This window comes from Schistocerca americana, chromosome 3 (assembly GCF_021461395.2).
Source record: "Schistocerca americana isolate TAMUIC-IGC-003095 chromosome 3, iqSchAmer2.1, whole genome shotgun sequence".
NCBI lineage: Eukaryota > Metazoa > Arthropoda > Insecta > Orthoptera > Acrididae > Schistocerca > Schistocerca americana.
Window position 1 is genome coordinate 960,619,307 of NC_060121.1, and position 22,022 is coordinate 960,641,328.

General features: G+C 49.9%; 1 protein-coding gene and 1 pseudogene across 1 annotated transcript; both read left to right on the forward strand.

Annotated features, from left to right (window-relative positions):
* Positions 1-1,379: 1,379 nt before the first annotated feature.
* On the forward strand, positions 1,380-9,445 carry LOC124606580 (translation initiation factor IF-2-like). The gene is made up of 2 exons (XM_047138565.1): positions 1,380-1,541; positions 8,348-9,445. Exons 1-2 carry the CDS (start codon positions 1,380-1,382, stop codon positions 9,443-9,445), a joined length of 1,260 nt encoding a protein of 419 aa, XP_046994521.1.
* Positions 9,446-14,800: 5,355 nt separating this feature from the next.
* On the forward strand, positions 14,801-14,918 carry LOC124607818 (annotated as a pseudogene).
* Positions 14,919-22,022: the final 7,104 nt, after the last annotated feature.

A 22,022-nucleotide genomic window follows, 5' to 3' on the forward strand; every position in this document is an offset into this window, starting at 1 on the left:
AAAAGACGACGTACACAACATTATCAAATCCAGTGCGATTGTAAAATCCCGAGGAATTGACGGAATTCCAACCGAATTCCACATCCAATACTGGGACATAATCGGCGACACGATCACCGAAGTCGTCAACGATATAATACAGGGAGAGAGACTGCCAGAAGACTTCACAATGGGAAACATAATACCAATCCCAAAAAAGATGCGCCCCGGAAAGTGGAAGATTACCGCCCCATCACGCTACTAAACGCAGATTATAAAATAGCTGCGAGATGCGTGGCCGACAAACTAAAAACAGTCAGGGCAAAAATAATAAGCCCTCACCAGACATGTGCCGTACCGGGAAGGACAATATTCGAGGCCATAGGCGAATACAGAAACTGCATCGGGATTACAGCAGTCGCCACTGAGACGCCGGGCGCGCAGGTTGCTCCGGTCCGAGGGTCTAGCAGCCCATTGTGTGTCGCAGGTAGAGGGGAATACCGGCCGCCGAGCCGCCACCGCCCGATATTCAACCGCGCTCGCCGGCTTGCGCGCCGCGCCAGCCGTAGCTGTTTCGCCGTCGGCGATCGTTTATTCGTGTGAAACGGTTTTGTGAGTCTTCAACGGAATAATGACATCGTTCAACCGCTTCAGTACCACGATACAGTGCGCGTTCGATCGTGAATACGAGAGGCCATCCTCCTTCGGTATAGAGGAATGGATATTCGACGATCTAAAAATACAGGACGACGAAATAGAGGGGCTGCAGCTAGACTTTAGGCTGCTAAGCCTCTTTCTGAAACTAAAATCTTTAGTGAGATGCGAGACGCTCGTGAACGTAAAATTCAAACACAGGGACGGTCGTGTGAGCGATGTAAAAATCACGTACGCCGGACACGGCGTGAGAAACGTCAAAGTCTATAACCTCCCCTCCGAGGTGCCAAACGAGGAAGTTGCACGCTACCTCAAGCTGTACGGTGAAGTTCTCTCTGTAACGAGAGACTTCTGGGGTGCCGGGCACCGGTATAAAGTGGACTCTGGTGTTAGGTCCTTCAGGATGGTCCTAAGAAAACACGTGCCGTCGTTCATAGTGATAGGGGGACACAGAGGTGTGGTCCAATACAGCGGACAACCACCGACGTGCTCCATTTGTAGCTCCACGGAGCACATGAGGAGCAGCTGCCCCAGAAATGAGAGTGGCTCAGCTGGCGCGTGAAAACGCGGACAACGCAGCGGAGCAGGCAGCAAGTTACGCCGGAATTTTGTCGGGCCAGAGCCCGCGCGCCAACGACGAGCCTGCCGTAGCGGAAGCGGCGCCAGCCGAGGCCGCCCAGCCGGCAACACCGGCCCGGCAGCGGCCGCCGCGGTCAGCCGCAGGGGAGAAGCGGCAGTAGACCACCATGGTGGCCGAGCCGGCGGCCGCCCCCTCCCCCGCCGGCCAAAGGGTGAAGGTGACGCGCGCCGCCGCGCCCGCCCAGCCGTCAGCTGAGGCTGTCATTCAGAGCAGCCAGCAGGCCGGGCCGAGCGCCGAGTCCACGCCCACCGCGTCGGACATACCGTCCGCAAATGCGGGGAAACAACTCTCCGAACCGGAGGACGTCGTTCTCCGGCCGGACCGGCCACAGCAAGCACAACTCCCGCCTCCACACAGCGCTTAAATGCAGACACGCTCATGCTATAACGTCATCACGTGCAACGTAAATAGGATGAATTCGGTTGTCAAGATAGAGGCCCTCACGGAGTTCCTGCAGCACCGAGCTGCTGATGTAGCAATGCTACAAGAAGTAGTAACCACCGATATAGAAGTAATACCGGTTCTACGTCTTTACGAACATAGACGCAGAAGCGAGAACTGGTACTGCGATAATGGTGAGAAATGAGATCGACGTGGAGAACATCAAGACCCCGACTGACGGCCGCGGAATAGCGATCCAACTAGCCGACACCTACCTCGTCAATATCTATGCGCCGTCAGGCACAGAATACAAGCGGGCCAGAAGCCAGTTCTTTAACGAAGACGTCTGTGGACTCCTTCCACACAACAATATCAACGTCGTGTTGGGAGGAGACTTTAAGTGCGTGGCTGCTCCAGAAGACCAAGTCTCGGTACCAAATCTGTGCACGGAGCTGCAGGAACTCGTAAGAAAGCTAAGGCTAGACGACTCTTGGCGTGTACTAAATCCAAACACAACCGAATTCACTTATTACCACAACCGCGGAAGAAGCGGGCTTGACAGGTTTTATGTGACCAGAGAGTTGGCCTGTGATCTTCTCCGACCACTGTGCCTACATTTTCAAGCTACAGCTGTCAACGAGGAAAATCTCAGGCGGAAGATCAGTGTGGAAGCTTAAGACGCAACACCTAAGTGACGCCAAATTACATCAGGAGAGTGCGCACACCATAGAAGAAAGCTTACGGACGCGACAGCAGTATCCGTCCACCACACAATGGTGGCTTGAACGTGGGAAACCACAAATAAGGAAGACACTGATTAGGCACAGTGCGGAAAAGGCTTTCTGGAGGAAGAGCACGGCAGACTTTTACACGCAGTGTCTGAAGGACGCGCTCAACTGTCCTCCAGACGACGACCTGCTTCTCACGCGAGTGAGAGGAATAAAGGCGCGACTACTGAATATCAGGCGTCAACAGATGAAAGGCGTCGTCGTCCGCAGCCAGACACACGGCGCCACTGAAGACGAACCTGCCACACTGCACCACCTGCATAGAGAGAGGGAGAGGGCACAAAACAGAACTGTAAGAGAGCTTAGCGACGCAGCTGGCCGCAAAATAACAACTAGGAGGGACATGATGCGTCACGTAGAAGAACACTTCTCTGAACTCTTCAAGGGAGAGGAACCAGATGACGCAGAAACAGCAAAAATACTACAAGGAACGCGCAGACGGCTGAACGACACCGATCGCGCTTTGCTGACGGAAGCTTTTTTCTACGATAAGTCGTAAGGTCAGTATTGCCTCACGTGTTCTAGTATTTCTTCGGAATCCAAACTGATCTTCCCCGAGGTCGGCTTCTACTAGTTTTTCCATTCGTCTGTAAAGAATTCGTGTTAGTATTTTGCAGCTGTGGCTTATTAAACTGATTGTTCGGTAATTCTCACACCTGTCAACACCTGCTTTCTTCGGGATTGGAATTATTGTGTTCTTCTTGAAGTCTGAGGGTATTTCGCCTGTTTCATACATCTTGCTCACCAGATGGTAGAGTTTTGTCAGGACAGGGCTCTCCCACGGCCGTCAGTAGTTCCAATGGAATATTGTCTACTCCGGGGGCCTTGTTTCGACTCAGGTCTTTCAGTGCTCTGTCAAACTCTTCACGCAGTATCGCATCTCTCATTTCATCTTCATCTACATCCTCTTCCATTTCCATAATATTGTCCTCAAGTACATCGCCCTTGTATAGACCCTCTATATACTCCTTCCACCTTTCTGCTTTCCCTTCTTTGCTTAGAACTGGGTTTCCATCTGAGCTCTTGATGTTCATACAAGTGTTTCTCTTATCTCCAAAGGTCTCTTTAATTTTCCTGTAGGCAGTATCTATCTTACCCCTAGTGAGATAGGCCTCTACATCCATACATTTGTCCTCTAGCCATCCCTGCTTAGCCATTTTGCACTTCCTGTCGATCTCATATTTGAGACGTTTGTATTCCCTTTTGCCTGCTTCATTTACTGCATTTTTATATTTTCTCCTTTCATCAATTAAATTCAATATTTCTTCTCTTACCCAAGGATTTCTACTAGCCCTCGTCTTTTTACCTACTTGATCCTCTGCTGCCTTGACTACTTCATCCCTCAAAGCTACCCATTCTTCTTCTACTGTATTTCTTTCCCCTATTCCTGTCAATTGTTCCCTTATGCTCTCCCTGAAACTCTGTACAACCTCTGGTTCTTTCAGTTTATCCAGGTCCCATCTCCTTAAATTCCCACCTTTTTGCAGTTTCTTCAGTTTTAAACTACAGGTCATAACCAATAGATTGTGGTCAGAGTCCACATCTGCCCCTGGAAATATCTTACAATTTAAAACCTGGTTCCTAAATCTGTCTTACCATTATATAATCTATCTGATACCTTTTAGTATCTCCAGGGTTCTTCCATGTATACAACTTTCTATCATGTTTCTTAAACCAAGTGTTAGCTATGATTAAGTTGTGGTCTGTGCAAAATTCTACCAGGCGGCTTCCTCTTTCATTTCTTAGCCCCAATCCATATTCACCTACTATGTTTCCTTCTCTCCCTTTTCCTACACTCGAATTCCAGTCACCCATGACTATTAAATTTTCGTCCCCCTTCACTATCTGAATAATTTCTTTTATTTCATCATACATTTCTTCAATTTCTTCGTCATCTGCAGAGCTAGTTGGCATGTAAACTTGTACTACTGTAGTAGGTGTGGGCTTCCTATCTATCTTGGCCACAATAATGCGTTCACTATGCTGTTTGTAGTAGCTTACCCGCGTTCCTATTTTCCTATTCATTATTAAACCTACTCCTGCATTACCCCTATTTGACTTTGTGTTTATAACCCTGTAGTCACCTGACCAGAAGTCTTGTTCCTCCTGCCACCGAACTTCACTAATTCCCACTATATCTAACTTTAACCTATCCATTTCCCTTTTCAAATTTTCTAACCTACCTGCCCGATTAAGGGATCTGACATTCCATGCTCCGATCCGTAGAACGCCAGTGTCCTCCAAATAATTGAATCCTTTGGCAAGGCATCTGGGGCGAAAACCAACCCCAAGAAAACCGTGCTGCTCCCGATAGGGAACGTGAAATTGAGAGAGGCTAGACCATGGTACCAGGTGACCGACAGATATAAGGTGCTAGGTGTCCAGCTGCAGGCCTGCCCACTCAAAATGGCCGCAGAGAACTGGCGGAACATCCTGAACACCACGAGAGGACTCGTCAGGACACACGCCAACAGAAACCTGACGTTGGATCAGAAAGCACAGCTGATCAACGAAACGATCCTGGCGAAGGCTTGGTACATGGCACAAGTCATAAACGTACCAACAGAAATAGGGAAGTCTATAAGAAGCGCTGTATACTACCTGCTGTGGAGGCGGGAAATTCTCAAAGTGTCGCAAGCCACCAGCACTCTCCCTAGAGAAGAAGGGGGGTTTGGTTAAATAGACGTCACAACCAAATGCGCGGCACTGTTGCTCCATAGAGCACAAAAAATGTAGGACAGAAGTGTACACTGTACCACGTCGTCTCTACTGAAGGAACACAGGCCAGACTCCGAGGAAGCGCCGATAGACGTCAGTCGAATACCTTTTAAGATGCGCTACCTAAAACAAGTAATAATGGACAGCAGCTACATAACATCCACCCTAGAAATCGAGGAGATGAGAACTGCAGGGAAAATCTACCGAGCGCTACGAGGTAAACAAGTCAGAAGCAGAACGGAGACGAATCTTCCAGGCCACGACTGGCCACAAGTCTGGAAGAATCTCTACGAAAAAGCCATACCTCCAGAAGCTAGAGACACGTGGTACAAAGTCGTACACAAGACGATCCCCACAAACGAGCGCTTAGCATGCATCGGCATGCGTGAGTCGCCGAACTGCGAAGCGTGCAACCGAATAGACCCCTGGAACACCGCTTCACATGCCAGCCAAGCCAGCAGATATGGGGGACGTGTAGAAGAATGGTGGCACACATGAAGAGGGCGGACCACCGTAACATAGAAACCACGGCTCTCACCATCCCAGAGGCAAAAGGCTTCCCTCGGCCAAAGCGCGTCGCGACCATGTGGACACTTGCAATGACAGCGCATGCGATAATTTCCAAAAAGCAGACGGACACAGTACAGTTCCTCACAGATCTCTGGGAGGAGCACAAAAGGGCCAGGCAGAAAAACAAATACCGGCAGACGTTCCAGAACTATTTGCAGATCGCGCTGGACGCCGCCTTCAAAGACGCCCTCCGTCCCCACACGCCTACGCCGACGCCGACGCCGCCACCACGACACACGACGACGACACACCACGCCCTCCCATAGCCCCTCAAGACCCGACCGTTTGTTGACGCAGACACCCCCACATCTTCCAACACCCTCAAAGTGCGTGTTTAGTGAGTGAGTGATTGTGTTTTGTGTGACAAATGGCAGTGCATCACCTGCGTTCTCACATGTGAAAGAGTGCGATACAGCAATCATATCGTCACACAACTAGGGAAGTGCCAAAATGTTGGTGATCTCCTGCGTGCGATATGTAAGTACTGCACAATTCACTAGCATTCATTTTAATAATCGTGGAAACCATAAACAGTTTGTGACAATATGCAAAATCACGATTGGCAATGATTTATTACCATATATCAAATGTTTTCCTCTCACTTTCTCTCCCTCCCTCTCTCTCTCTCTCTCTCTCTCTCTCTCTCTCTCTCTCTCTTTTGTTGAGTGTACCATAGAAATATGTCATAGTCAATAGGTTTAATCAAATTTAAAGGACGCCATCTTTTGGCGCCAACCAAATTAATCTCATTAAATGCCAATAAATATTCATAAAATAAAAAAATTACGCTCTAATAAGTGCACACGGAACTGGAGCTGGAAAAAAGACTAGAAAACAGACAAATATAAAAACACAGAATTTGCTTAATAGAGAAAATTAAACCATAAAGAAAATACAAGAAAGACTATACGAGAAGAAAAGATACGATTACTGTATAAGTAAACCTAAACGTACCTTTGATTAAGCAATGTCTTTTGTTAATTTGTAAATAAAAGTTTATTACGTTAAAAAAAAAAGGTGCTGTTGGCTCTGTCTCATTTTTTAATTTTTGCGTCGCTACACCTGCCAGCCCTCTTTTTCATACTATCTTTCAGGTGTGACAAAGATGCTTCCACAAGCATTTTAAAGTACTGTACTAAACGTAAGACACGAAATTGCAGTAATGAACTCAGTTCGAGCAAGAATGCGCGGAGGAAGAGTGCTAGGAACTCGTTGGAAATAACGAAACACTACGAATCGACAGATGTGTCCTTGAAATGCGTCAGAGCCAACTGTTTTGTAGCAGCGCTAAATTCGGAAAACTAACTAAATAAATGAAAAAAAAAAAAAAATGAACCGTTTTCGTCCGATGACCCAAGTTAAGCAACAACGTTAGTATTCGGATCGGCGACCGCCTGGGAACTCTGGCTGTCTTCATTTTTTGCTCTTTTGTCGCTACCCCTGCCAGCTTTCTCGTGTGACAAAGATGCTTCCATACTGATTTTAAACTATCGTAAGATGCGATATTAAGGAACTCCGTTTGAAGAAGAGTGTGCCAAGGAAGATTAGCAAAGTGTGTCTGCAAATAACGAAACAGTATGAAACGACAGAAATGTTGTGAAATACGTCATGGCATATTGTTTTGTAGCAGTGCACATCTGCAAATTTGTAAACAAAAATTTCTCTTTCGCCTCTAGAGGAGATGGATGCTTTGTTGAACCTCCTGTGTCCTCTGTCCGTGATTTCGCACCTTTCGAGCGCATCGCTGCTCTACTCTAGTAGCTCCGAACGGCCGCACACGGCGTCTCGGTCACGCCGGTTCGGCCCGCGCCCATCTCGCAGATGTTTCTCGTGCTTGTGCGGTCATATGGAGCGCGACCCGAGCGGCAGCGAGCGGCAGTCGAGCAGCTACATCGGGTCCGGCTAGTACCTGGCCGGCTGCCCGCCTGGCAACACCTCGTTGCAGAGCGAGCAGCGCTTACCTCGTGCGACTGGGCCGGCGGCGCCTCGCGTGTCGTCCGCTTCCTCTGCCTCGTGGCTTTCCTTCCTTCTACTGAACTGTAAGTAATGGTTATCCTTTACGATGACAGTGAAGGGCGACAGAACAATATTCAGTGCGAGTTTGATCGTTCCGTAGAGAAACCTTCGGCTTTTGAGATCCATCGTTGGTTACTTGAGGACTTGTTGTTGTCTCCTAGTGATGTGCTCGGCATTCAGTTCGATACGTTCTTAAATTCTGTGTTCTTGAAACTGAAATCTCCCGATCTGTGTGATGCTGTTGTTTCTGTTAATGACGGTGTTCGTAGATTTCGACACCTTAACGGAAATATTAGTAATGTCACTGTGTCTCATGCTGGGTTTGGTCTTCGACAAATACGCATATTTAACCTTCCGTTTGAAATTCGCAACGACACTTTTTCTCGTCACTTGCGGCCTTATGGCACTGTTTTATCTGTTGTGAAAGAGAAATGGTCGTCTGCGTACATATTTCAAGTCGAGAACGGTGTGCAGTGTTAGGATGGTGGTCAGGCAGCATATTCGGTCTTTTATTTTGGTAAACGGCCACCGTGCGTTTGTTACGTACAGTGGCCAGCCACAGACTTGCTCCTTTTGTAATGGTGTCGGACATTATCGGCAGGATTGTCCGAAGCGCAAACGGCCTGTTCAGCTACCACTTGAGGCCAATTTGCAAGGAGCTAGTTTTGCTTCCGTCGCCGCTACGGTCTTGGGTTCCGCCCCCACACCCCCCGCGCCCGCGCGGCGTGCGGCAGATGTTAATCTTGCTGCCGCCGCGGAAGCGATGGATGTGTCTGCTGTTGCTACTGTCTCTGTTCTTGCGACTACCGGCCAGGAATCTTTGTCCGCGGTTTCGGAAAACATGCCTGCTGTTCTTCAACCGGTTGTGGGTGCTTTTGTGTCGGAGGCTGTCTCTGACTCCGTGCCGCAATCGGTAACCGATGTTGTTCTGCGCCCTATTTCGGACCCTGTTGCACCTATTGTGTCGCAGCTGGCACGCTCTCCTTCTGTGCCTGCACCCGTCGTTGTACCCTCTGATGTTTCTGAGCCTACTCCTGTTGCGGAATCACGCGATGTTTTTGTGGACCAAAACCGCAACGGGATGAAGCTCGTTCTCGGAGTTCGAGAAGGCAACGCTTCCGCAGTGCCAGTAGCTCCCCCTTCTTGCGACAGGGGTTTCACGCGGGGTGACCGTAGTCCGTCCCCGGTAGGGCGCTCCCCCGCCTCTTCTTGGGCGTCGCAACGCCGTGCCGCGCGGCGCGACCTCGACGTGGAGCTACGGCCGCCTCAGGCTTCCGGCTCCGGGCGTCAGCCGCCGCGCAAACAGCAACAACAACAGCCGCAGCGGGCCTCCTCTCGCCACGCGCAGTCAGCTGATCTGAGTGTTGCAGCGCAGCATCGTGACGATGCTGTTCGCCATCTGCGGACTGTGTTAAGTCAACCCGCCTCTGTAGACGTGCCTGTTTTAGCGCCCGACGCAGTCTCGGCTATGACTGCGGCACCTATGTCGACGAAACGGAAGGCTGAGGATGTCCACCGACGTCGCGCTGGTCCTTCTATCCACGACCGCGTGTCGGTGCCTCCTTCCGACGCGCAGATGCCCGTCAGGGATCCTGTGTCGGTCGCTTCTGCCGTGCCAGCTACTGCCACCCTGCCACCCCTCTCCCCCTTCGAGCCTTCGGAGTGGGCGGAGGATGTTGTGGAGGGTGCGGAGACATAGTGTGTGTCCTGTGTGCCCCCTCCTCTGTCGTGCACCTGCACATTCCGTGTTTTCTGTGTGTTTTTACTTTTGTGTGTGTCTTTTAACTGTGTGAGTCTATGACTTACGATTTTAGCCAGTGGAATGTTGTCACTATTAATCCTAACAAGTTGTGCCACCCGTGCAAGTTAATGGCTTTTAAGGCCTTTTTACGTGATCACCGCTGCCATGTTGTCTTTTTACAAGAGGTGACGCGCGATGCACTTGTCTTCTTACACGATTTTAGTGACTTTATTGTTGTTGACAATGTTTTACCGGATTCCAATGCAGGAACTGCCATTTTAGTCCGTTCTGACCTTGCTATTTCCGACGTTGCTATTTTACCAAATGGTCGTGCTGTTAGTTGCACTATACTGGGCGTTGTCTTTGTTAACGTTTATGCCCCGTCTGGGAACGATAAGCCGGCGAGGGCTGTTTTTTATGGGCAGGAATTGTGTGCACTGCTACACCGGAATGTGGATGCTTTAGTTGTCGGCGGCGATTTTAATTGCGTTTTAGATGTTGTCGATCAGGTGCCTCGTCCTAACCTTTGTCGCGAGCTCAGCGACTTGATTCGCAGTTTTCAGCTCGTTGATACGTGGCGTGTTTTAAACCCTGATGTTACCCACTATACTCATTTTTATTCCACGGGGCACAGCCGCCTGGACAGAATTTACGTTTCTGCCTCGCTTTCTGCCCGTATTTGTCGCACGGAAATGTTTCCCGTGCTGTTTTCTGATCATTCCGGTTACCTCTGTCAGCTTTTATTGCCTCGCTTTTGTGTTTCCAGACGACCGAATCTGTGGAAATTTAATTGTGCTTTATTGACCGACGACCATTTTGTGCGGTGTTTTACCAATCTGTGGCATAAATTACTCGGGACCAGACGAGGTGACTGTAGTGTGTTGGAGTGGTGGGTCGGGGAGGCCAATCCAGTGATAAGGCAGTTTTTAATTGATTTTAGCCGCGAGGCGGCTCGTTGGCGTCGCGCCACGGCCCGCTTCCATCAGGCGTGTTTACAAGACCTCGCGCTGCGCGTGACGTCACAGCCTGCCTTGCTGCCCGCTTTTAAGCAATTTCAGCTTAAGCTTCTCGCTGATTTGCGCGCTGTTAGTGATGGTGTCGTCGTGCGCAGCCAGCCTGCGGGGGTTGTGGATGGCGAACCTTTGTCGCTTTACCATCTGACCAGGGAACGACGGAGGCGTGCCCGTCTGCAAATCAGTACTTGGAAAAAGTGCGATGGTGGACGGACTACTGTCCAGTCCGACATTGAGCGGGATATTTTTAATCATTTTAGTTCCCTTTTCCGTGCGCTGGATGTTGATTGTGATGCGCTGCGGGATTTTTTACAAGTCATACCTCATGTTTTAACTCGTGCGGATAGGACGCATTTAAATGCTGCTTATGTACCTGACGACCTGTACGACGCTATCCGACGAAGCCCTAAGTGTAAATCGCCTGGTCCCGACGGCATTCCTGCTGAATTTTATTTGAAGTTTTATGATCTTTTTCGTGATGTTTTTGTGGCTCTTTTAAATGAAATACGGGATGGTGCTGTTATCCCTGCTGCGTTTGAGGAGGGGGTAGTGATCTTAGTACCTAAATCGACTGCGACGCCCTGTATTGACGCTGTTCGGCCGATCACCTTACTTAACGCCGACTTTAAGATTGTGACGCGCTGTGTGGCTCAACGTCTTAAAGTTGTTTTACCGTCGGTTCTCAGTGATAGTCAATCATGTGCGGTGCCGGGTCGAAACATTTTTGACGCCGTACTCGCATATCGCGACTGTGTCGGCTTTGTTAAAAGTGCGAGACTGCCGACAGCTGCCATCTTATTGATTGACTTCAAAAATGCTTTCGACCGCATTAGCCATGTATACCTCCGCCAGGTTCTTGTGCGGATGGGCTTCGGTCTTAAGTTTACGACAATGGTAAAGCATCTTTTACAAAATGCGACGTCACGAGTTAGTGTCAACGGCCGCTTGACGCCGGCTTTCCGTGTTGGGCGCTCGGTGCGGCAGGGGTGTCCCCTTTCGATGGCCCTTTTTTCTGTAGCCTTAGATCCGTTGCTGCGGATTATCGGCCGCGAATGCCGCGGCATTCAGGTCGGGGCGGACCGCCTCATTTGTAAGGCATACGCCGACGACCTTGGTGTTTTTCTTGGCCATTCCGATGACGTTGACAATTTATATGGCGCACTGCAACGCTTTGAAAAAGCCACAGGTGCCATTGTCAACCCTGCTAAGACTGTTTGTTTGCCTCTTACACCCCGCGCACGGTCTTTACAGCGGAACTGGTTCTGCGTCCGCGAACAGCAAAAAGTCCTAGGCGTGCTTTTTTCTTCTCACCCACAACGGATGGAGGCGCTTAATTGGCGGTCCACGCTGCACAAGGTGCGTGCCGTTGCCAAGATCTATGCGGCTCGCACGTTGGCGCTTCGTGATAAGGTGGCTTTGATCAATACTAACATTCTGGCCAGGGCGTGGTATCTCGCGCAGGTCCTTCCACTGCCTCGGCAATTGGAACGTGCCCTCAAGCAGGCGGTGTATTGGTTTTTATGGCGAGATGACATTTTTAAGGTCTCGTATGACACTTGTACTCTCAGCCCGACAGATGGTGGTTTGGGTTTAGTAGATCTTCGCGCGAAGTGCTCTGCTCTGTTTTGGAAACGGACCACTGTTGTGATGGAGAGGGCCCCGAACGGTACCACTGCGGCGGTCTTCAATCTGTATCGTCCTCCATCTGCGGCGGCGCCGGTGAATGTCTCACACATTCCCTTTTTTCTTAATTATGTGCGTCGCTACTATATGGAAAACAGCTACTTGGAGCTCTGTGACGTTCCCAGCCTTCGCGTCAGCGATGTCGTTTCCGCTTTCCGTGGGTCTACTGTGCGTTGTAAGTGGGAGTATCGGCTACCGTGGTATAACTGGATCACGGTATGGAAAAATCTTGCCAGCCATGTTCTTCCTCCCTCTGTACACGCAGTGTGGTACAAGGTTGTGCATCGTACCTTCCCTACGCATGCGAAGCTCCACTCCACTAATCTCCTCTCGTCTGGAGCTTGTGACCTGTGTGCTGTGGAAGATACGCTTGAACACCGTTTCGTGTGTGGCCATTTTTGCAGTGTTTGGCATACCGCCCGAGATATGGTTCGCCTTATCAATCGGGTGGATACGCGCTCTGTTTTGCCGACAGACGTCTTAATCCCTCAGTGCGCCGCCTACCCGAATACTAAGAAGAATGCCACGGTGTGGCTACTGGGTCATACCGTTTTTGCATTATTTTCCCTGAAATTGACAACCGAATTTGACTTTCTTACATACTTATGGACTCAGCATGAACAAACTGCAGCCATGCCTGGCTATCGTGCTAATTTCGCGAATTTTTTGCAGGTTGCCCTTGCTCATGCTTTTACCCGGATGTCGATGGCTACTTAACATGGTTTGATGATTTGGTATGCTCTTCTACTTTGACCGCTCATGTTGTGTTTTCTAGGAACGTACAATTATTGAAATTCGTGTAATCAGAGGTACTCTACTTTTTATTCTTTGTGTTCCTTTTCATTTCCGGTATGGTTTACCTTCTCCTTGATTCTGATTATTTTTATGCTGTGGACATCGGCAATTTCTTTTTGCAGAACTGACTTTCTCATGTAGGTCTCCCAAGTGGCGGCAGTACTATCTTTTAGTCTTTTCCTGTATTACCGCGCAGTGACTTTAATTTCCTTCTTTTAGCTTCACTTCTCCACTTGTTGGACTTTACTCCTCTGCTTTACTGGTGTGAAACTTTCCCGGTAATAGTACACCTGAGGAAGTGGCTTCTTTTTCTAGTTTTGTATTTTATATATTATATTTTTCTATACTGGAACCTTGTCTTCTGGTGGCATACTTGTCTCCATTTCAAAGATTTCATGGATTATGGATTTTTCTTTGCACCTACCGCCTTTTCCCGACGAACGTCGACATTCTCGAGGATACTAGCGGAAGATACGTTTTTCTTTTTCGTCTGTTCGTCGTGGGACATGGAGTCAACAGTACCTAGAGTAAAATAAAAAAAAATAAAAAAAAAGGTGCTGTTGGCTCTATCTCATTTTTTAATTTTTGCGTCGCTACACCTGCCAGGCCTCTTTTTCATACTAACTTTCAGGTGTGACAAAGATGCTTCCACAAGCATTTTAAAGTACTGCACTAAACATAAGACACGAAATTACAGTAATGAACTCAGTTTGAGTAAGAATGCGCCGAGGAATAGTGCTAGGAACTCGTTGGAAATAACGAAACACTTCGAATCGACAGATGCGTTCTTGAAATGCGTCAGAGCCTACTGTTTTGTAGCAGCGCTAAATTCCGAAAACTAACTAAATAAATGAAGAAGAAAAAGAAAAAAAAAAAAAAAATGAACCGTTCTCGTCCGATCACCCAAGTTAAGCAACAACGTTAGTATTCGGATCGGTGACTGCCTGGGACCTCTGGCTGTCTTCATATTTTGCTTTTTTGTCGCCACCACCACTGCCAGCCCTCTTATTCAGATGTGACAACGATGTTTCCACAATGACTTAAATCTGTTGTAATAAACAAAAGATACGATATTAGGGCACTCAGTTTGAAGAAGAGTGTGCCAAGGAAGATTTCCAGAGTCTCTGGAAATAACAAAACAGTATGAAACGACAGAAATGTTGTGAAATACGTCAGGGCATATTGTTTTGCAGCAGTGCACATCTGCAAATTTGTAAACAAAAATTTATCTTTCGCCTCTAGAGGAGATGGATGCTTTGTTGAACCTCCTGTGTCCTCTGTCCGTGTTTTCGCACCTTTCCAGCGCATCGCTGCTCTACTCTAGTAGCTCCGAACGGCCGCACACGGCGTCTCGGACACGCCGGTTCGGCCCGCGCCCATCTCGCAGATGTTTCTCGTGCTTGTGCGGTCATATGGAGCGCGACCCGAGCGGCAGCGAGCGGCAGTCGGGACAAGTCGGGACGGAAGGGGGGACAGGCGAGAATGCACCGCGCAAATTACGCAAATATCTGGAAGCGCGGCGCGTGTCAGGCAGGTGAGAAAGCCTCCGCCGGTCCAGCAGGACACTGCCACACCCCGCGCAGTCCCCCCGACGCCCGGCCCTGCGGCGGATAACAAGAACAAGGTGCGCCCCCCGCGGGTGTCGGAGGCCGCACGCACCAAACGAATGACAGGCGGTGCAACGAGCAGCTGTGTTGTGCGTGTCACCCACGTGGCGGTGGAAGGACGTGCCTTGCGTCAAATGTGCCACGGAAAACGGCGAATGCGTGTGTCGGGAGAAGGGCCGAACGCTTCTTCTGCAGTGCGGCTACATTATAAGGGCGCCAACGGCCATACCATGTTGAATACACCGGTTCTCGTCCGATCACCGAAGTTAAGCAACATCGGGCCCGGTTAGTACTTGGCTGGCTGCCCGCCTGGCAACACGTGTGCCGCTCGCTATTGTGCGTCCCAGGTAGTCGAGGATCACCGGCCGCCGAGCCGTCCCCGCCCGACATCCCACCGCGCCGCGCCCGCGCCCGCCGCCTGCCGGCTCCCGCGCCGCGCCAGCCGTAGCTGTTCGTTTTCAACGCACGATACAACGATTCGGTAAGTGACGATGACGACGTATAACCGCTCGAACACGACGTTGCAATTGCAATTCGATCGAGAGTACGTGAGGCCGACGGCCTACGAAATCGAAGAATGGATGTTTGACGAACTTCGTATAGAGGAGGAGGAACTGGAGGGGCTGATGCTCGATTTTACGTTGTATAGCTTGTTTATCAAGTTGACAACACTAATACGGTGTGAAACCCTCGTGTCCACACACGGTGGAATACGAAAATTCAAGCACAGAGACGGCGCAGTGAGTGACGTGAAGATCTCCTTCGCCGGATATGGTGTGCGTCATTTGAAGGTGTACAACCTACCATTTGAAGTGCCTGACGACGAAGTGGGACGTTACTTGCGTCTTTATGGCGAAGTAATCTCCGTGAACCGCGAGTTCTGGGGTGCTGGCCACCGGTACAAAGTGGACTCGGGCGTCAGAGCAGTGACGATGGTGCTAAAAAAGCACGTGCCTTCGTTTGTAACGATCGGTGGGCATAGGGGGGTCGTGCAATACAACGGCCAGCCCCAGACGTGCTCCATCTGCAGCTCCACGGAGCACATGAGGGCAACGTGTCCGAGGAGCAGGCGTCCGGCGCAATTGCCGCGCACAGAAGCCGCGGAGGCACCTCAAGAAACCGCCACTGCCAGCTACGCTGGAGCGGTAACGCGCGAAGCTCCACGTGTTCACGAGACGGCCCCAGCGGAAGCGGCAGCGCCGCCAGCCGCCGCCACGGAGAGCCCAGCGGCTACCCCACCCCCTGCGCCCGTCCCTGCACCGGCCCCGGCCGTCGCAGGTAGCGCGGGTGAGAAACGTCAGCTGAGCTCCGACTCGGAGGGCGAAAGTACAATGGAGACTGACGCAGCCATGGCCCCCACCCCCTCGCCCGTCGCCCGGCGGCCGAGGATCGCGGAGGTCAGCGCACCCGCCCAGCCGACAGCTGCGCCTGCCGACAGCCCTGCCGCCCAGGCCGGGCCCAGCGCCGACGCCGCCACGCCATACAGCGAGATGCGTGAGCTTGCAATCAAAAAGCAAGTCACGAAACTGGCCCGCATTCTGAAGGAATCAGAAGGCGAGCCCAAAGAAAACAACGTGGACGTCCCGGCCGCGGGGAAAGCCAAAAAGCGACGGAGCAAGCGGCGAAGTCTCAGCCGCGAAAAAGACGAAAAGATGGACGTATCTGAGTCAGAGGAGTCAGATACGGCATCCGCAACCAAAAAGGCTACAACCCCTAAAGCAGAGGACGTAGTCCTGCGGCCGGAACGGCCACAGCACTCCACAGACCCGCCTCCACAAAGTGTTTAAATGCAACAGGGCTCGGGCTCAGTATACAGTGTAATTACGTGTAACGTGAACCGAATGACCGCCGCACTAAAATTAGATGCACTAATTGACTTCCTGCAGCACAAAGCCCCAGACGTGGCTATGTTACAGGAGGTGGTCACGACGGCTATAGAACAGGTACCGGGATACGAAGTCATCTGCAACATCGACGCAGAAACTCGCTGCGGAACTGCCACACTAATCAGGCACGGCCTCGAATTCGGCGACGCGAAAATGATGCCCGACGGACGCGGAATAGCGGTGAAGGTGGAAGACACTGATTTTGTAAACATTTACGCTCCGTCGGGAACGGAAAACAAGCGTGCCAGGAGCAAATTTTACAACGAGGACATCTGCGAGCTACTAGTTCACAGCAACAACGTCGTCCTGGCAGGTGACTTCAACTGTGTAATTTCACCCGAAGACCAGATCCCGGTACCCAACTTGTGCGCCGAACTGCAGGATCTAGTTAGGCGTCTAAAATTAGCAGACACCTGGCGTCTACTACACCAAAACCACACAGTGTTCACGTACCTGTATAACCGCGGCAGAAGCAGAATCGATAGAGTATACGTAAACAGAGAGATGGCCACCTCTGTGACACAAGTAGAAGTCTGCCCTGTGATCTTCTCAGATCACTGTGCCTATCAGTGCAAACTCCGTCTACCGAGAAGCAAGCTTCCAGCAGGTAGAGGAACGTGGAAGCTAAACACAAGCCACCTCACGGACGGGAAGCTGAAACAGGAAATTGCCGACACGATCCAGGCATGCAGAGAGCGGCGAGGCGAATACAATTCCACTACTGAGTGGTGGGTAGAACACGCCAAACCGCAAGTAAGACGGGAACTCATAAGGCACAGCGCTGAGAAGGCTTTCTGGAAAAGAAACACGGCAGACTTCTACACCAGATGCCTACGAGACGCAATGGACGCCCCCGCGGACGACGAACTGTTTCTGCCGCGGATAAGAAGACTCAAAGCACGTATACTGAGCCTGAAAAGAGACAAAATGAGAGGAGTCGTCGCCCGTAGCCAGACAAACGGCGAAATGGAAGATGAACCTGCCACGCTGCACCACCTGCACAGGGAGAGACAGAGGGCTAGTAGCAAACAAGTAAGGCAACTCGTCGACAAGGACGGGAACAGGTTAACGACGAAGAAAGACATTATGAGCCACGTCGAAGACCATTTCAACGACCTGTTCCGAGGAGAGGAAAATGACGACGGAGAAATGGCGAGGATCCTGCAAGAAACCCGTCGGATCCTCACCAATGCAGACCGGGCACTACTCAACGAAAACGTCACAGACGATGAGGTGAAAGCCGCCATCAAAGACAGCAGAAACGGAAGAGCACCAGGCGCAGACGGAATCCCATCAGAATTCTACGCTGCGCTCTGGGGCACAGTCGGCGGAATAATCACAGAAATAGTAAACGAAGTTCTCAACGGGACAGAATTGCCATCAAAATTCCTCCAAGGGACGGTGATTCTGATCCCCAAAACGAAGGCAGCCATCAAAATTGAAGACTTTCGGCCAATAACCCTCTTAAATTCAGATTACAAAATAGCAGCAAAGTGCCTGGCTGCAAACATCAAGGTCGCGCTACAGAAAGCTATTAGCCCATGGCAAACCTGTGCAGTGCTTGGCAGGAACATCTTCGACGCCGTCTGCACATACAGGGACATCATAGCCCACGCAGCAACAACGAGGAGACCCGCAGCCGTAATCTCTGTCGATTTCCACAAGGCTTTCGACAGGATCAGTCACCGGTACCTGCTGAAAACTATCGCACGCCTCGGATTCGGACCAAAATTCGGAAGAACAATCAAGAACGTCATTACAAATGCCACCTCAAAAATAACAGTAAACGGATGGACTTCCAAGTCAATAAGACTGGGAAGATCCGTCAGGCAAGGATGTCCATTATCGATGGCACTTTTCACAATAGCCCTCGACCCACTACTACGAAAACTAACAGCCGAAATCGGAGGATACACAATGGGTGCAACAAACATCGTATGCACGGCCTATGCTGACGACATGGGCATATTCATCCAAAACGAAGAAGAACTAGGAATAATCCAGCCTATCATGGAATCCTTCGAAAAGGCTTCAGGTGCCAAAACGAATCCGAGGAAGACAGTGCTACTACCAATAGGCAACGGCAGAATGCGACCAGCGAGACAGTGGTACCGAGTGACAAACAACCATAGGGCACTCGGAGTGGAACTACAGCAGTGCCCTTTGAAAATGGCAGCACAAAACTGGCGCAGCGTCTTGAACACAACGAGAGGGCTCGTGAGGATACACGCGAACCGGAACCTGACGCTGAGCCAAAGAGTGCAGTTAGTAAACGAAACAATCCTGTCGAAAGCGTGGTACATGGCGCAAATACTATGTGCTCCGACGGAAATTGCGCGAGCGATAGGAAGTGCGGCGTACTACTTGCTGTGGAGGCGGGAAATCTTCAAGGTCTCCCAGGCGACGTGTTTCCTGTCAAGGGACGAAGGCGGACTTGGTCTGACTGACGTTAAGACGAAATGCGCGGCACTGCTTCTACACCGTGCGATGAAAATGGCAAACCAGAACAACAACAGTATAACGTCCAGCCTGATAAACCAATATAAACCTGAATCTGAAGAGGCTCCTGTAGACACTACGAACATACCATTCAAGTTGCGGCACATAAAACAGATGGCAATCGACAAGAGTTACATCACCGCGGTCGTTGCCAACCCACAGCAAAGAACGGCGAGGAACATCTACAGCGCTCTGAGGGGGAAGGCAAGAAAGTCCAAAATAGAGACGAGTTTTCCAGACCATGACTGGCCACAGGTCTGGAAGAATGTCTCGGAACGGACACTTCCTGAGCACGCCAGGGACACGTGGTATAAAATCATCCACAAAACAGTGCCGACAAACGAAAAACTGGCACGCATAAAAATGCGGGAATCCCCAAACTGCGAGCTCTGCAACCAGACCGACACCATCGAGCATCGTTTTGGCTGCAGAGAGAGCGGGGAAATATGGGCGGCAGCGAGAAAAATGATCGCCCACATCAACAGAACCGACGAGAGGGCGATACATGTCTCAGCTGTCACTGTCCCGGACGCGAAGCCTTTCCCCAAAGCGAAACGCCTGGCCACAATGTGGATCATCGCCATGACGGCACACGCCATCGTCACGAAACGGCAGACCGACAAGGCGCAGTTCCTCACGGACCTGTGGGAGGAACACAGGAGGGCCAAACAACGCTCCAAGTACCGCGAGACCTTCCAGAACTTCCTGCAGGTCCCGCTGGACGCCGCCTTCCGAGACGCCTTCAACACGACGTGACCGACGCCCTCCCACAACACCCAAACCCCAGTCGCTGAGGACGTCGCCCACCAATCCCTCCAAAGCCCCGACGGCAAGAGTGGTGCATCGAGAAAGTGTTGTGAAAATGCGCGCAGAGTGAAAGTGGGTACGTGTAGCAGTGCCAAAGTGAGAGTGACGTGTGCCAATCATAGCCATACAGTGTCCAGTGCCCAATAGCCAAATAAAGCAGGCAAAAGGAAATGATCAGTTATTAATTTAGTGCAAAGGATACAAGACGTGTTCCAAGGTAACAGCGAAATGTCAAACAGTGTATTTCATGTAATTAATGTGTTCTCTCGCCATCTCCATTCAAGGTACGTTTTTTTTTTCCCTCTCTCTCTCTCTCTCTCTCTCTCTCTCTCTCTCTCTCTCTCTCTCTTCTATAATCTTTTTTTTTTTGTTGTTTTTGTATGTTTTTTTTTTGTGTTTGTTTGTGTTTATTCCTTTGATGTATCCGTGTGTATAGATATAGTTATATACATTTATAAAGTTCGGCGCATCATGTGCCAAAACGTTGCATACTCCTTTGCGATTTACAATAATTCTAACTTTAGACTTTCTCTGCCCCAAATTTTCCGTGGAACTGTTGCGTCCACTCTCACACAGTACACTAAATAACTTCCCCATTCATCATTTATGCACATAGAAGTTCTGGCCCATATTCTCCTTTAGCCTTTGGCAAACACATAGCGAACATGTCAAAATAGGTGTATTCAAATACCATACGGGAAAAAAAAAAATTAAAATTAATTTAAATTCAATTTTAAAAAAAAAATAAAATCAAAGTAATGCAGTTTCTTTTTTTGTATAAAAAACCATAAACATTGAAGGGAAAATTTAAATAAAGGACACTCAGTGAATAAAAGTGTTGTAACTCAGCCAAGAGACTACTAAAAGAACAATCAGAACTGAAAACGAGAAAATATACAATTTCATGTAAAGATATGTATTTGTTAAAAATTGTAAATAAAAGTTTATATACGTTACAAAAAAAAAAAAAAAAAGGTGCTGTTGGCTCTATCTCATTTTTTAATTTTTGCGTCGCTACACCTGCCAGGCCTCTTTTTCATACTAACTTTCAGGTGTGACAAAGATGCTTCCACAAGCATTTTAAAGTACTGCACTAAACATAAGACACGAAATTACAGTAATGAACTCAGTTTGAGTAAGAATGCGCCGAGGAATAGTGCTAGGAACTCGTTGGAAATAACGAAACACTTCGAATCGACAGATGCGTTCTTGAAATGCGTCAGAGCCTACTGTTTTGTAGCAGCGCTAAATTCCGAAAACTAACTAAATAAATGAAGAAGGAAAAAAAAAAAAAAAAAAAAAAATGAACCGTTCTCGTCCGATCACCCAAGTTAAGCAACAACGTTAGTATTCGGATCGGTGACTGCCTGGGACCTCTGGCTGTCTTCATATTTTGCTTTTTTGTCGCCACCACCACTGCCAGCCCTCTTATTCAGATGTGACAACGATGTTTCCACAATGACTTAAATCTGTTGTAATAAACAAAAGATACGATATTAGGGCACTCAGTTTGAAGAAGAGTGTGCCAAGGAAGATTTCCAGAGTCTCTGGAAATAACAAAACAGTATGAAACGACAGAAATGTTGTGAAATACGTCAGGGCATATTGTTTTGCAGCAGTGCACATCTGCAAATTTGTAAACAAAAATTTATCTTTCGCCTCTAGAGGAGATGGATGCTTTGTTGAACCTCCTGTGTCCTCTGTCCGTGTTTTCGCACCTTTCGAGCGCATCGCTGCTCTACTCTAGTAGCTCCGAACGGCCGCACACGGCGTCTCGGACACGCCGGTTCGGCCCGCGCCCATCTCGCAGATGTTTCTCGTGCTTGTGCGGTCATATGGAGCGCGACCCGAGCGGCAGCGAGCGGCAGTCGGGACAAGTCGGGACGGAAGGGGGGACAGGCGAGAATGCACCGCGCAAATTACGCAAATATCTGGAAGCGCGGCGCGTGTCAGGCAGGTGAGAAAGCCTCCGCCGGTCCAGCAGGACACTGCCACACCCCGCGCAGTCCCCCCGACGCCCGGCCCTGCGCCGGATAACAAGAACAAGGTGCGCCCCCCGCGGGTGTCGGAGGCCGCACGCACCAAACGAATGACAGGCGGTGCAACGAGCAGCTGTGTTGTGCGTGTCACCCACGTGGCGGTGGAAGGACGTGCCTTGCGTCAAATGTGCCACGGAAAACGGCGAATGCGTGTGTCGGGAGAAGGGCCGAACGCTTCTTCTGCAGTGCGGCTACATTATCAGGGC

Bases quoted from the DNA above. Each gene is read 5' to 3' on its own strand.
- LOC124606580 (XM_047138565.1), top strand. From the start codon at position 1,380: ATGGTGGCCGAGCCGGCGGCCGCCCCCTCCCCCGCCGGCCAAAGGGTG. The intron at 1,542-8,347 runs GCAAATGCGGGG...CATTATCGGCAG, and splicing joins CCGCGTCGGACATACCGTCC to GATTGTCCGAAGCGCAAACG.